The 13,975-nt window shown below is 51.9% G+C and overlaps 1 protein-coding gene across 3 annotated transcripts in view; it reads left to right on the top strand.

The window, feature by feature from the left end:
* WASHC1 (WASH complex subunit 1) overlaps window positions 1-13,975 on the top strand; it is an 87,389-nt gene that overhangs the window by 71,750 nt on the left and 1,664 nt on the right. For all 3 annotated transcript variants that reach the window (XM_024217964.2, XM_024217963.2, XM_024217965.2), the window contains exons 4-9: window positions 516-662; window positions 6,477-6,613; window positions 7,640-7,775; window positions 10,754-10,958; window positions 11,687-11,836; window positions 13,330-13,488. In XM_024217964.2, the coding sequence (XP_024073732.1) occupies window positions 516-662; window positions 6,477-6,613; window positions 7,640-7,775; window positions 10,754-10,958; window positions 11,687-11,836; window positions 13,330-13,488 (934 nt within the window). The remainder of the gene's footprint in view (window positions 1-515; window positions 663-6,476; window positions 6,614-7,639; window positions 7,776-10,753; window positions 10,959-11,686; window positions 11,837-13,329; window positions 13,489-13,975) is intronic.

Here is a 13,975-nt window from a genome sequence, read left to right as displayed (position 1 = left end):
TCTCTTCCCACTCACTTTCTAGTCTCTGGATGTGAATTCACTAGCAGTACAGGCAATCTGACACACATGGGCTCTCCAGTCAGAGTCCCTCTATCTTGGCAGCTATGGTATGAACTCCCCTCCTGACAGGACCACCCATTCACATGGTAGTTCTCTTCTCTCAGACCCACATATTTCTGGCCTTGAATAGGAAGGAGTCTCTCAAGAAAAGGTCACCCCCTCCACCTCCACTCCCCTGGCTCTCTCAAAATCCCATTTTGCTGAGGAACCCAGGACACGTTCTTGTTAGTAAGAATTGCATCTTCACCATCTTTAACCCCTTACACCTTGTTCATCCAGTTGGGAGCTGCTGTTGTAGCATCTCACATTCAACCCCTGCTAATCTTGGGATCCAAACAGAACTGTGTGGAAAATCCCTGTCCTGTTGCCCGTCTCCCAGCCCCATTGTGTTGATTGTTTCTGGGGTACTGGAATGCTCTGCCGATAGGATTTTTAGTTTCTTCCTCTCCCGGCAGGTGTTTTCCAGTGCCAAGTACCCTGCCCCAGAGCGGCTGCAGGAGTACAGCTCCATTTTCGCGGGTGCAGAGGATCCAGCCACACAGAAACGGCCGAGACACAAGATTCAGAGCAAACACAGACTGCTGGATGAGAAATCCCTGCAGGTAAGGGAGTCGAGGGGGGAGGCCCCCTGGGTGAATGAGTATGCAGTTGGAGGGGGATGAGGGCTGGAGGGGACTGTGTTACTAGGGGCTGAAGGCATATAGGTATATGGGAGAAATTTGGGGATGGGCATAGGCAAAGGGTCTGGTCTGTTTTCCACCTGACTTGACAAGACACGTGGGAGCATGTGTTCCAAAGCTTGTGGAACGTGCGAGGATTGTGCCAGTGGAAGACTTTCCTGGCCCCTCAGTGGTGGTTACTGGCTGGTGTGCTCTGCGTGGGAGGCTGTTAGGTCCCCTCTCCAGTCTCTGGCACTCTTAGCACAGGCCATAGCTACTCACCTTGCCATCTGTGTTTCCATTTTCTTATTTGGTTTGAGCAACTTGATTGTTTCCTGCAGTGGCATTGACAGCAGCTGCCGACTCTCCTGAGGGTGTTTTGTGGTGTGACACAGGGCAGGGGGGAGCCAGGGTGGTTGGGACCTGCATGGGCTGATGGTCTGGGAGGATCGGGGGACCTTTCAGGAACAGTTTGTCAGATCATAGTTCTTTATTACACAGTAATTATGTGAAGGAGAAGAGGGACGTGTTGTATATGTGAGTCTGTGGAGAAGAAAGAGGGGAAGAGATCTCCTCTTCTAAGGAGGCAGCATGGTCTAGTGATTAGGGCACTGGGCTGGGAGTCAAGAGACCTGGGTTTTATTCCCAATTTTGGCACTGACCTGCTGGATGACGTTGGGCAAGTCCCTTCCCCTCCCATGCTTGTCTGTTTAGACTGTAAGCTCCTCTTGCCAGGGACTCTCTCTTGCTGTTAGTACAGCACCTAGCACAATGGGAGTCTCTGTCAGCTGAGGCCTCTGTCATCACTGCCTGCTCCCATAATACAAGTAATGTCTGTAACCAGTGGTGCTATTAAAGGCTAAGCTTAGATGTGTAGCTATTGGCGAATGACCCAAGATCTCCATGGCATTCCCCTCAGTGCTAATGATTCTGTAGTGGTGAGGGGAGGGCAGCCCGGGAGTGGGGCCTGTGGGATAGCCAAGAAGGTGGCTTAGAGGGAGGTGTTGCCTGGCGGTTCTGAAGCTGTCAGAGCTAGAACACCCCCAGGAGAGGAAGAATAACTCTGTGCTGCTCTTCGTGGGGATGGCTAATGCACGATGCTGGAAATTTTATCTGGTGCTGATCCCTGCAGGGTAGGGATTAGCCCAGCAACTCCCTTCCTAGGGTGGCCGCTAACACATTCCCATAATACCAGACTTTCCAGTACTTTCAGGAACCCCCGCCAGCGTGACCCCACCCCTCTCGGAGTGACTTCACCACCTGGGAGGTGCCATTTTGAAGAGCGCACCACCCTTGCCAGCGTGACGCCCCCCCCTCCCCCCCCCCGTGCACACGATGTCATGCTAGTAGGGTGCAGTGGTGCTCTCTTCGTCATGGTGCCTGGACATAACTGCTTTTGTCTCAGTACCGGATGGGGAACAAACCTCAGAAAAGCAGGACTGTCTGGTTTAAAACCAGACGAATGGCCTGTCTGTCTCTTCTTCTCCCCTTGGAAGTACTTTCCTCTTCCTTCTCTTCCTCGTGTGTCTCAGCCCAAAAATAAAGCTGTCCCTGAATAATTCAGTGCTATAAACTTTCCTGAGCTTAAAAGGAGTTGAAGCCTCTTCCAGCAAAGCAGCATGAATATTTCAGCCAGTCCTCAGAACTTCCCAGGGAAGTGGAGCTGCTGGCTGGGCAGGCAGCTGATAGCTCACCCAAGCTGGCTTGTGCTTCCCTTGTTGTGGCTTCAGAGTAGCAGTTGTATGAAACCTGCTGACGGCCCCTGGGCAGAGACTGCTTTGAATCCTGCTGACTAGAGGTCAGAGCCTGCTGAGGAGCTGTATCTCAGTAAGGGACATGCAAGACTTTCTCCCTCCCTCGCTTCCAGAGCCAAAAAGGCAGCTGCCAGTCTGTGTCCCCATGTGCCATCTGTACTTTGTCAGGGAGGGGCAGTGTCTCTCTGGCCTGGGAATGACATCTTAGCCACCTAATCCCAATCATTTATTACCATGTATGCTGTACATCTATGTCAGCTGCCATGGTGGCTCCGTCAGTCTGCCCTCTCTTTCCACCGCCGCCTCACAACCGTCTGCAGTGCCTTCCTTTTCCCTCCTCTGTGCTGCCTCTCTGCACCCGCTTTCCTACATTGCACCTTTCTGATTTCTTCCTTTACTTTCCAGGACCAACCCCCACGGTACGTGTGCACGCACATGTTACACTCCGGTAGTGCCTCACTGGCCCTCTTCCCCTGCACTGGGCTACCTCCAGCTCCCAGCCCTTGCACCCTCCTTTGTGACTCCTGACCCTTCTGCATTGCTGGCTTCTACCCACTCACCCACCTCAGGGCCTGACTTTGCCAGCTAGTCCCATCCCTGGCCTCATCTAACTGCCTCCTGGTGAAGCTCCCTGGAGGGCTGGATGGGGGGTGGGCAGAGAGGCCCAGTGCTGTGTTACCAGGTGGCAGTTGGTTTATTAATGACAGGAGGGGTCTGGGCGAAGTGGCAGCTGGCACGTTGTGTAAGGCTCAGTATAGTCAGAGTGCTGAGCTCGTTCCAGGGATCCGGCTTGTATGTGGCTGTTTGCCACATACAAACAGAGAGAGACTGAGGCTCTCGCAATAATGAGACATGACAAAGGAAAGTCTTGTATTGGTATTTATACCCTCCTCAGTTATTCAGGCTTTCAGTGGCAGCCTCCTTGCCCATTGTCACATCCGACGAGGCCCATTGCTGTGCGTTACATGCTAAGAGTAGCTGGCGGGGCCTTCCCTGACTGGGCTGAGGAACCGGAGGGCTTCATATCTGCTGTATTGTAGGAAAGCCCCGGGTGGCTTTTGCTGCCGTCACCATCGCCAAACTTATTTATTATTTGTGGTACTGTGACCCCCCAGGAGCTCCAGTCATGGACCAGGGCCCCATTGTGCTAGGTGCTGCACAGACACAGAACACAAAGAAAGGCTGGTCCCTAGGGAGCTGACAATAGACAAAAGATGGATGCTGACCGATGAGGGAGTACAAGGACTCAATGAGGCAGTACTGCTCAGCACGACTTCCAGTGGTTTTTGCTGTGATGCCTACAAAAAATGTGATGGTTAGGCTGTTGGTGTGCAAAGGAGAGTTTTGAGGCAGGATTTGAAGGTGGACAATGAGGTAGCTTTGCGGTTGTTTATTGGGGCCACCTACAACACATGTGGGGCAGCATGGGAGAAGGCATGAAAGTGCTTGTTTGAAGGTTTAACAAGTGGGCAGCAGAAATGTCAGAACTACCGTTGCCCACACCAGCTTAATTTGGCTCCCTAGTGCATATGCATGCTATAGTCGTTAATTACATGAGCACATTCTGTTTTTCAGTGGGACCCTGCCCTGTTCAGTGCACACCATGGGCACATGGGGAGGCCAATCAAGGTTGCACAGACAACCATGAGTATGGCATTTCCTGAATTTCAAGTGCTTGAATTTGTAACCGTAATAATATTCTTTTAATGTATGTTTTTGTATGTAATTTATTTAGACTCTCTAAAGCCCCTAACAGGAGACGGTATTAATAGGGTGACCAGATAGCAACTGTGAAAAAACAGGTCAGGGGGTGGAGGGTAATAGGTGCCTATATAAGCAAAAGTCCCAAAAAACGGGACTGTCCTTTCACTAGGCGGGTGGTGAAGCACTGGAATGGGTTACCTAGGGACATGGTGGAATCTCCTTCCTTAGAGGTTTTTAAGGTCCGGCTTGACAAAGCCCTGGCTGGGGTGATTTAGTTGGGGATTGGTCCTGCTTTGAGCAGGGGGTTGTGGACTAGATGACCTCCTAATCTTCTATGATTCTATGATGAAAATGGGACATTTGGTCACCCTAGTATTAATGAAACTTGGTAACTGGAGGGTGAGAGATGAAGTCCTGTCATGGGTTAATATATTTGAACTTTTGGCTATTTAGAAAGAGTAAATTGAAAGACAGCAAATTTAGGGCTCTGATCCTGCCAGGTCCTGAGCTGCCTGTTCTGCTAAGTGTTTAGTGCTCTAGACTCCCACTGATTTCAGTGAGTTGAGTTTGCTGAGCATATTGCAGGATCAGTCCTTTTAAAAGTTACAAGAAAAAAAAATATGATATGGTTTCACCTGCAGAAATCACAGTTGCAGGATGTTACTGAGGTAGATATAAATTTCAGAACAGGATTAGATCTTTGTATAAAAGTGTCATTGCAGTTACTTTAAGTAGCACAAAAATTACAAGGACTATATAAAGCCTCATACTTCAGGGTAATAGTCATGCTTTGTACTTTTTATAAATGCCTTAGAAGGATTAGACTTTTTAATAAGTAAATGTGAGTAATGGTTGATTTCTCACTCCATCCGAAAAGCGACACCGACCCTTCCAGTGCTAATTGAAATTTACAAAGGGAAAGCTTTAAAAAATACATTTCTTGAGGGCTTAGTGTGTGAGCAGTTCTACCGAAGACGTCAGGATTCCATGATGCTTAAAAATTAAACATTAGGAAATGAATATTAATGACCAAATGGAACTTTATTTCTGAATCTCTGTTGAATCTCCACTTGTACAGTCACTAAAGAACAATTTACATCAGGTTTTTTTATTTGCTGCTAATGGCCAATGCTGCATGGTTGTCGTCACTTTAAATATGTGAACAGTGAAAATATGAATCTGGCTAATTTACTTGATTGTACAAATCACTTCTGGTTTGAGGGTTCATCGCTTCATCCCTGTGAGACAAGGACTGTGCCCATTTTACAGGTAGGAGAAACTGACAGGGGATAAGTGAACTGGCCAAGCCAGAGGCAGATGTGGAACACAAGTTCCTTGTTCCAAGTCCTGTGCTGAGTCCAGTAGTCCAGTCTCAGTCCTGTGGCCTCTTAAGCTGGTCAGCAACTGGGCCCAAGAAGCAATAGCCCTTCCCCTCCCCTGTGGTATGGTATGTGATATAGTGGAGGTCAGAGTAGATGATCTTATAGTCCCGTCTGATCTTAAATCCGGAGTCTATGTATAGTACAGTACAGCTAAGTACATTATGGAGGTTGTACATCTTCCCCACAGCATCAGGCACTGGTCTGATCTGAGATGGCAATTCCCATGTTCTTTAAAAGTTAAGCTGTTCAGCTGAAATAACTCCCTTTCTAAAGGGAGTTCTATACATTATGTATGAAGCTGAAGAGCTGAGAGAGAGGAGCTTTTGGTTCACTGGAGTTGAAAAGTCCTGCAAATCTCCTGGGCTTTGTAAAACCATCTGGCTCTCACACTCTTCCCTCCGCTCACCCTCCCTCGTCTGCCCTCTTAGTTGGTGCTGGCATGCTTGCCTTTCTCTCCCCCCACCCGGGGCGGGGGCATCTCAATAGGAGGAGAGCTGAAGGTGGCGGAATTGACAGGTCAGTCCCAGAGGGAAGCGCTGTAGATACTGGTGTAGGAGTGCTGGCTGTGCGGACATGCACAATCACTCCAATCCCAGCCCCGCTCAGCAGGAGGCATTGCACAGGATAGGGTAGGTTAATGGAAGGGCTGTGGGGCTCAGTCCATAAGAGGTGCTTGCCACAAAAATTCAGGTCCAGGTGATTTGTGTACAACATCTTAAATGCACTACTGTGGCTTCTCTTCTGAAACATGACCATGTCTGTTGCTGGACACGGAGCCGGTATCCTGCCTGGTGTGAACAAGGGTAACGTAGCAGGGTGGCTATGTGGAGCAGCAGTGGTAGCATGTGGATAATGGAGAGGGCCACCAGAGGTGCCACGCATTCCCACTGTATTGCCACCTGTTTATTTCATTGCAGGAGAAGCTCAAGTACTTCCCAGTGTGTGTGAGCACAAAAGTTCATCAGGAGGATGATGCAGAAGAAGGTCTTGGCAGCCTCCCCAGGAACATCAGCTCCCTTAGCTCCCTGCTGCTGTTCAACACCACCGAGAACCTGTGAGTGTTGGAGCAGCACCAAGCAGCTCTGCTGCCACCGCCTGGCCTCTGATCTGCTGCCTCCCCACCCCGGCCTGCCACCTTATCTGGGGAGATGCTCTTGCTCTGGGGGGCTGGTGGGTTGATTCCCCTGAATAGCAGCCTCCACCCAACATCCGTTCTTCCTCACCCCATTCTGAGTCAGAGCTGTTTGTCACTGTCAACTTCTGACCCAGCATGTGCCCCTGGACACCTCTCCTCTCCCCCATCATTACTTGCCCAGCGCCTGAATATTTTCTCTGTTGTTCTCTGTCCTTCTCTCTGTCTCGTTTGCTTATCCAGCTACTGCCACATCTCCCTCCACCTCTTTGCCTAAACTTGAGTGGTCACTTCATTCCCACTACTTCAACTTCCTCCCTGACTGATTCAGTCCCTTGCAGTCCTTGTTTCTCCTGTTCTCCTTGAGTGGAACAGTGCTTGCCAAGGATGTCTTCTCCTGGTCAAATCTAAGGATGCCCCCATGGTGCTTATCCTCCTTGATCTTCATCTGCTTTGGACAGTATTTCCCTCGCTGCTCCTGGGGCTCTCGATGTTCTCCTTTCTGACTTTCTTCCTCCCTCTCAAACAGTGTGTCCAGCAGAGATTGGCGTGCTAGGCATGCCCTGCTCTAGACAGTGGTGTAACTGCTGTCCCCATAACATGGTGTGTGGTGGGCAAGGGGAGAGAAGCTTGGTGGAATCCAGATGGTAGTGACAGGTGTTCAGGTTCGCCCTGCACTAGCCTGCAGAGTGTGAGGTCAGGATGGGGAAATCCCAGCTCCTGGCTGTGGCGGTGAAGAAGGGAGAGGGGCAAACCTGTGGGCGAGGTGGGATAGAACACAGGAGCGATGTAGCTGAGTGGAGGCAGTATTGACTGGGACTGGGATTAGATTTGGGACATCAGGAGTCTGTTTTGTCACCCCTTAACGCCTGGTCTCATCCTCTGGCTGAAGAACCTTTCCCTGGCTCTTCCCTGAGCTAGAATCACTGAGGTTTTCTCCATCCCCAGGTACAAGAAGTATGTCTTCCTGGATCCTCTGGCAGGAGCGGTGACCAAGACCCATGTGACTCTGGGAACAGAGACTGAGGAGAAGCTCTTTGATGCACCCCTTTCTATCACCAAAAGGGGGCAGCTGGATCGGCAGGTGAGATGCAGCAGCGGGTGGGGCTGTACATGCTGAGCGAAGGGACACCATGCTGCAGAAAGCACCATGCTTATCTTCTAGAGGAGAGCTGGGTTTTCTAGATGCAGGAGTTGGTGGGGGAATGGCCCAGAGGCAGGGGTAAGAGTAAGTTAAAGGATTTACCGGTACGCCAGAGTCCTGGGCAGGGGCGTGGCCTCAACCGGAAGAGGCGGGGCCTTTAAATCAAGATTTATAGGCCCCGGAGCTCTGGCTGCAGCTGGGAACCCTGGGGCCTTTAAATCACCCCTGGAGCTACCAGCTGCAGAGGCGACTGGGAGCCCTGGGGCTCCGGTGGGGATTTAAAGGGCCAGGGGCTCCGGCTGCTGCAGGGAACCCATGGCCCTTTAAATCGCCAGCCTGGGGAAGCCGGTCGGGTCCGGCATGGCGTACCGGCTCTTGCCGGCTTACTTTCACTTCTGCCCAGAGAGGAGATCTTGGGTGATGGGCAGTGGGGCATTTCACCTGCCTTAGTAACCTCATTAGGGTTTGTGTGTATAGTCCTTGGTGGATGCAATGAGACTTCTACACCTGAGGGCATGGGTGCCAGGTTTGTAGAATTTTTGGTGACGCCCAGAGTGGGTCCAAGTGGAGCCATCCCATCCATCAGACGGACCGGGGAAACCGCCACAGGCCCCGCGCTTTGGGGGGCCCTGCGCTTCAGAGAGATGTGGAGTCCAGGTGGCCTTGGAGGTTAGTGGGGGCAGTGGCACCAGCAGCAGTGAGCGACCCGGCCCCCACTCCGCTCCGCCCTGCTGGCTCCCAGCGTCACCTGGGGAAGGGGGCGGAAGCTGGAAAGAAGCAGGGTGGGGGCTTGGGGGAAAGGGTGGAATGGGGCCGGGGAGGCGACAGAGCAGGGATGGGAAGAGGCGGGGTGGGGATGGAGCTGGGCCAGGAAGAGGTGGGACGGGGACTTGGGGGAAGGGGTGAAGTGGGGGTGGGGCGGGGGCAGAGCAGGGGCGGGAAGAGGCAGAGCGGAGCGGGGAGGACTAGGGCTGGGTCACTCGCCGCGGCCAGCGCCAGGCCCCCTGCTCGTCCCCCAGGCCGCCCTGGACCCCGTGTCCCCCTGAAGTGTGGGGCCCCCCCGAGTGTGGGGCCCAGGACGGTTGCCCCGGACCATCCTATGGATGGGATGGCTCTGAAAATATAAGCCCAAACATTGGTGGAGCTGGGCCCACTTTCCTGAATATTGGTGGAGCACAGGCACCACAGGCCCATATAACTCACCACCTCTGCCTGAGGGTTGTGTTTCTCCAGGCTCTATGTAGATTTGGCGGGTTGGGTAGTGACAGCGCTGATGTGGCCTCCTCTGGTGCAGGGCTGTCTCCCTCCGATATCACATCTCTCTCTCCTGCACTGGCCTGCTCAGAGCCTGAGCTGCAGAAGGGGTTTTTGGCAGGCAGGTGGAGAAATGGCGGTTTTATTTGAGCTGGAGAAAAGCAGCTGCTATTCTGAGTCCCTCTTTCTGGTCCCGAGAGGAAGGTGTTAGGAGGAGCAGTTTCCTCCACCCTCAGGTGGAAAGTGGCTGCAGTGCAATGCTTGGGAACTACCAAAGGAGCGCTAGGGTCTTAAAAAATTATTGGCCGTTCAAATACCCTGTGTTTCACCCCATTGGGAAAGCCTGACAGGACTGTTATCTCTTTAATATGAAGTGCCCGTGGCACAGCAGGAGACAGGGCTGATGGAAGGAGCAGCCTGTTAGCTGGAGGCGGGTGATCACAGTACTGGTGTGTTGTCAGGGATTTCAGATAATGCCCTCAGACTAATCTAGCTGAGTTCTTTATCCCCTCCCGTGTGGAGCAATCCCTTGAGCAGGACTGCGCTCAGCCCAAGTGTGGAGAAAAGTCCAGCCACGGAGAGCAGCCCACGCCAGCTGACAGTGCCCTGTGATGGTGGTGCTGAGCTGCTCTGGCCCCCGGTGTCAGTCAATGGGAGGGGAAAGAGGCAAGGAAGGGGGCTCTTCTGCCACTGCGAGGGTAGCAAGTCTGCATCCCTTTGCAAACGGGCTGGTGTTTGAATCTCTCTCTTCTGCATCTTAAGTAAAGGGAACCTGCCAAGGAAATAGTAAGAATTGTGTTGTGCCCTTTTTGAGGCCTGGAGGAGGCCAGGAAGCGTGTTAACTCTTTCCTGCTTGGGTTTTTCCCATCGAAGAAAAAGGAATGTAAAGTCCAGTCTTCCCTGGCAGCTTTGGAGGGTTTCTGGGAGGTTTATTGTGAGCTCTGGAGGCCATAATTGAAGAGATGGCAGTGTTAAATCTTCAACTCAAACTTCCCTTCTCTAAAATGCATGTTCGTCACTGGAGTTTGAGTGGAAGCAAAATAAACTAACAACACGGCTAAAGAAAACCCTTTCCCTGCTGAACAATTCAGCTTCACTGTTAGACCTTGCAATGCCATTGTTTCATCAGCTCGCCAGTTGTCCGTCATCATCTAACCTGAACAGGACCAGAATTTCTGATGGAAATAACCCTTTGAAGGAACACAAACACACACACACATGCAGACACCCCTCCAGAATGGAGCAAGGAAGGGCACAAACCCACTTTTTGCCCCTATGCAGGTTGCTTTTAGCGCACACATTCGACACTGGAGTAACACCAGGGATGCTGTTATCCCAGAGTGCAGACTGAGCTGATTAAATACTTGTGTAGTGTGTTGAGGATCTGCCAGGAAGAGTACATCTACACTGCAAAGAAAAACCCATGGCACTGAGTCTCAGAGGACTTGGGCTTGTGGGGTTTGGGCTGCAGCTAAAAATAGCCGTGTAGATGTTCAGGGCTCTGAAACCTGGTGATGCCCCCTTAGTGAGAGCCACCAGGAGAGCTGACTGCAGCCCAGATGCCACTGTCTGCAGGCTGCATCCCTTCCCTCTGTTACTGGCTTCTCTAAGGGAAAACAGTCTCCAGATGCCCAGCTGTTACCCTTTGTATTTCTGTCTTCCAGGTAGCTGAAAATTACTTTTACGTACCAGATCTGGGTCAGGTGCCTGAGATAGACGTGCCGTCCTACCTGCCAGACCTGCCTGGCATCGCTGCTGATCTCATGTACATCGCAGACCTGGGGCCTGGCATTGCACCCTCGGCACCCAGCAGCTCTATCCCAGAGCTACCCACCTTCAACACCGAATCCGTGGAGAACTTCAGGCCAGGTATTTCAACTCCCTTTGTCTGGGGCTCATCTAGGCGGTGGGGGGAAGGCCACTAGGACAAGGCGGAGATGGATAAACAGGGAAAGGAGTTGTGAGCAAATAAGTATTTGCAGATGCAGACTTGCCCAGTGGCAGGCCCCAGAGGCAGGGATTGTGACTTCTCCCCAGCACTGACTTCTGCGTAGACACTGGTGAGGACCTAGAAAAGTCCCTTGTTAGAGGCCCCAGCAGGATTAAAGCTGGAGGAGTCCTTGACTTTCCTGGCCAGCTTCATGTGTGTGGGCCAAATCTAGCGCCTTTCCCCGCACAGACAACGAGTGTGGCCCTGGCCTTTTGCTGCACAGCCTGTGGCACAAAATGTCAGCCCCTCCCTCCTGCCCGGCTGGGAAGGAGCGGAGCTTGCAAGCACTTGTATTTTGCTGGCAGCCGGTCAGCCGTGTTGTTGTGATGAGAAACTGCTAGTTTGTGCCACCCTGACTACACACGGCAAATGGGGGAAGAGCCCCCTGATGCCATGGGCTGGCTCTGGGGCCCTGCTCCCTGTCCCCCTCTATAACAGCAGGAGTAATGCTGCCCATTTCATCCGCACAAAGTGCTGAGGATTGTTAGTGGTGGTACTGTTGTGGGTGAGGGCTCTGAGCATCCGCGCTTGCTGGCGGGGGGGAGATAGTGTCTTAGCAGGTAATGTCCCTTGGTGACTCTTCACACTCCTCCCTTTAACATTTCAGGTCTTCAAGATGGTGTGCTAGTGCCCCCACCTCCGCCTCCTCCACCCCCTGTGATGCCAACTAGTGCTCCCCCACCCCCTCCTCTGCCCCAGCCTGCCTCCCTTTCCAAACAGCCAGCAAGCGAGGAGAGCAGCAGTGCAATGTCTGCAGGTAAGGACTGAGCTTTTGCTATGGCTTGTTAGTTGGCAGGATCTAACCTAGCAACTTGGCCCCGCCCTTTTCCCTGGGCCAGCTTTTCCAATGGTAATCCCAAGGCTTGGGCCAGCTTTTCCAGTGGCTCTTCTCTCCTTACAAGCAACGATGAAAATTCAGTGGAGTTCTGGCTGCTTCCTCCCCTGGTGCCGAATCCTTCAACTCTTCAATCTGCAAACGGGACTGTCGCTGTGGCCCATTGACTTGAACAAACAGCCCCAGGAGAGCAGGCTGAGTAGACCTTGGTACCCACGCGTAGGCTGCAGAGAGACTAGATCTAATAGTGCAGTGGTTCTCAACCAGAGATCTGGGGCCCACTGCGGGGCAGCGCACAGGTTTCAGAGGGTCCCCCAAGCAGGGCCAGCACGCTGAAGGCTGATCAACTTAGCTTCACAGGGTCCCCTGTGGAGTGGGGCCCCAGGCAACTGCCCTGCTTGCTACGCCCTAATGCTGGCCCTGGCTTTTATATGCAGAAAAACAGTTTTTGTGGCACAGGTGGGCCATGGAACTTTTATCTGCATCTCTCTCCCCAAAGGCAATGGAAGCAAGATTAATCTGTTTTTCTGTTCTGGAGAGTATTGGTTTATTAGGGAATCTCCCATGAAAGTTCTTACGCACTAGCAAGATGCAGCTATGCTTTGGGTGCAAATACTTTCTACTCCTGCTCACTTAATTTAATAGAATTGAATAGCTTAAAATCTTCATGGACCTTTCTATTGGCTTTAGTTTGATACAAACATTTGTCACAAGAACCCTATCCCTTACAGTGCCCCTTTGACAAGGTCCGGGCTATTTTCTCTTGGTCCCACAAGGAAGTGAATTTCTTAAAACAGGAGCAATGCAAAAAAGCTGCCTCCAAACCCAGGGAAGCAGCAGTGTTTCTGCTTTCAGGCTATGAAATGGTTGAATTAGTTTGGGGTTACATTGCTCCTTCCTCTGGAGCATTTCGTACTGGCCACTGCTGGAGATGGGGGCCCCAGATTAGACGGATTGCTCGGATCCATTCTGGCAATCCCTGTGTTGCTAACTGGGCAGGGCAGGTCTTCCTATAGAGGCAGTGGGTGCTGTTCCCCTGTAGGGCAGAGGGCTCTCTGGAGAACGGTGTGAGATGGTCAGTTTGGGATCAAGGGACAGAATATGAGGGTGCGGGGAAGGATTCTAGCTCAAAGCCCTTCATCTGGCAGCACCCTGCACAGCTCACAGTATTCACTGATTTCTTTTAAAGGCTCCCCTGCAGTCTATGCACTGCGTCATCTCCCAGCGACTTGGAATGGGCAAGTGATGAGGTGCCAGAGCTCTTCAGTCTCTCAGGTTTCACACCCAGGCAGGTGGTTTAGGGTTTAGGTTTAGCTAAAGCAGCAGCACGTAGAGTGCCTGCTGTTAATTTTTAATTGCTGACACATCAGATGGTGTCGGTTCCTCTGGGCTGACTCCTTTCTGTATCCCTGCAGCTCCAGTCCAAGGGGCTCCAAAGGAAGTTGTGAATCCTTCAACTGGCCGGGCCACTCTCCTGGAGTCCATCCGCCAGGCTGGCGGCATTGGGAAGGCCAACCTCCGAAGCGTTAAGGAGAGAAAGCTGGAGAAGAAGAAGCAGAAGGAGCAAGAACAAGGTGCCCAGAGCGCTCCCATCAGTAGTCATCCTCACTCCCCCGCCCCAGCTAGATATGCCTAGGTACCCATGTGAAGGAGTCCCATAAATACCTGAGAGGCAAAGCCCACACTGCACAGAAGCCCTGGAGCAGAGGGATTTTATCTCACCTCACGTTACAGTTTGGAATGTTTGGCTGAACTCACTAGCCCCTAGGTGCCAGAAATGCATTAACGCTCTGCATTGGGGAATTCTCCCCTCTCGAGAGTGGAGATGAAAATGTTTCATGTGAACTTGTATTGCTGGAAGCATTTCAAAGATAGCTCAGGGCAGGCTGCCTCTGGAGAGGAAATTCTGCCATTGGAAGTCCTGGGTCACGGTTGGGCTGTTTTTAGTAGACTGGTTAACTCCAGTTCACTTAAACTGGCTGAAACACCCGATCTTTTAATTCCTCCGAGCTGCTGTAGGAAGCTGACACATTTCCCAGGCAGGCCTTGGGTGCTGTGATC

The sequence above is a fragment of the Terrapene carolina genome, unplaced genomic scaffold (assembly GCF_002925995.2).
Source record: "Terrapene carolina triunguis isolate 2854851 unplaced genomic scaffold, T_m_triunguis-2.0 Scaffold247, whole genome shotgun sequence".
Taxonomy (NCBI): Eukaryota; Metazoa; Chordata; order Testudines; family Emydidae; genus Terrapene; species Terrapene triunguis.
Note: the sequence above shows the minus strand (reverse complement) of the source record. Positions and strands in the feature narration are given on the sequence as shown.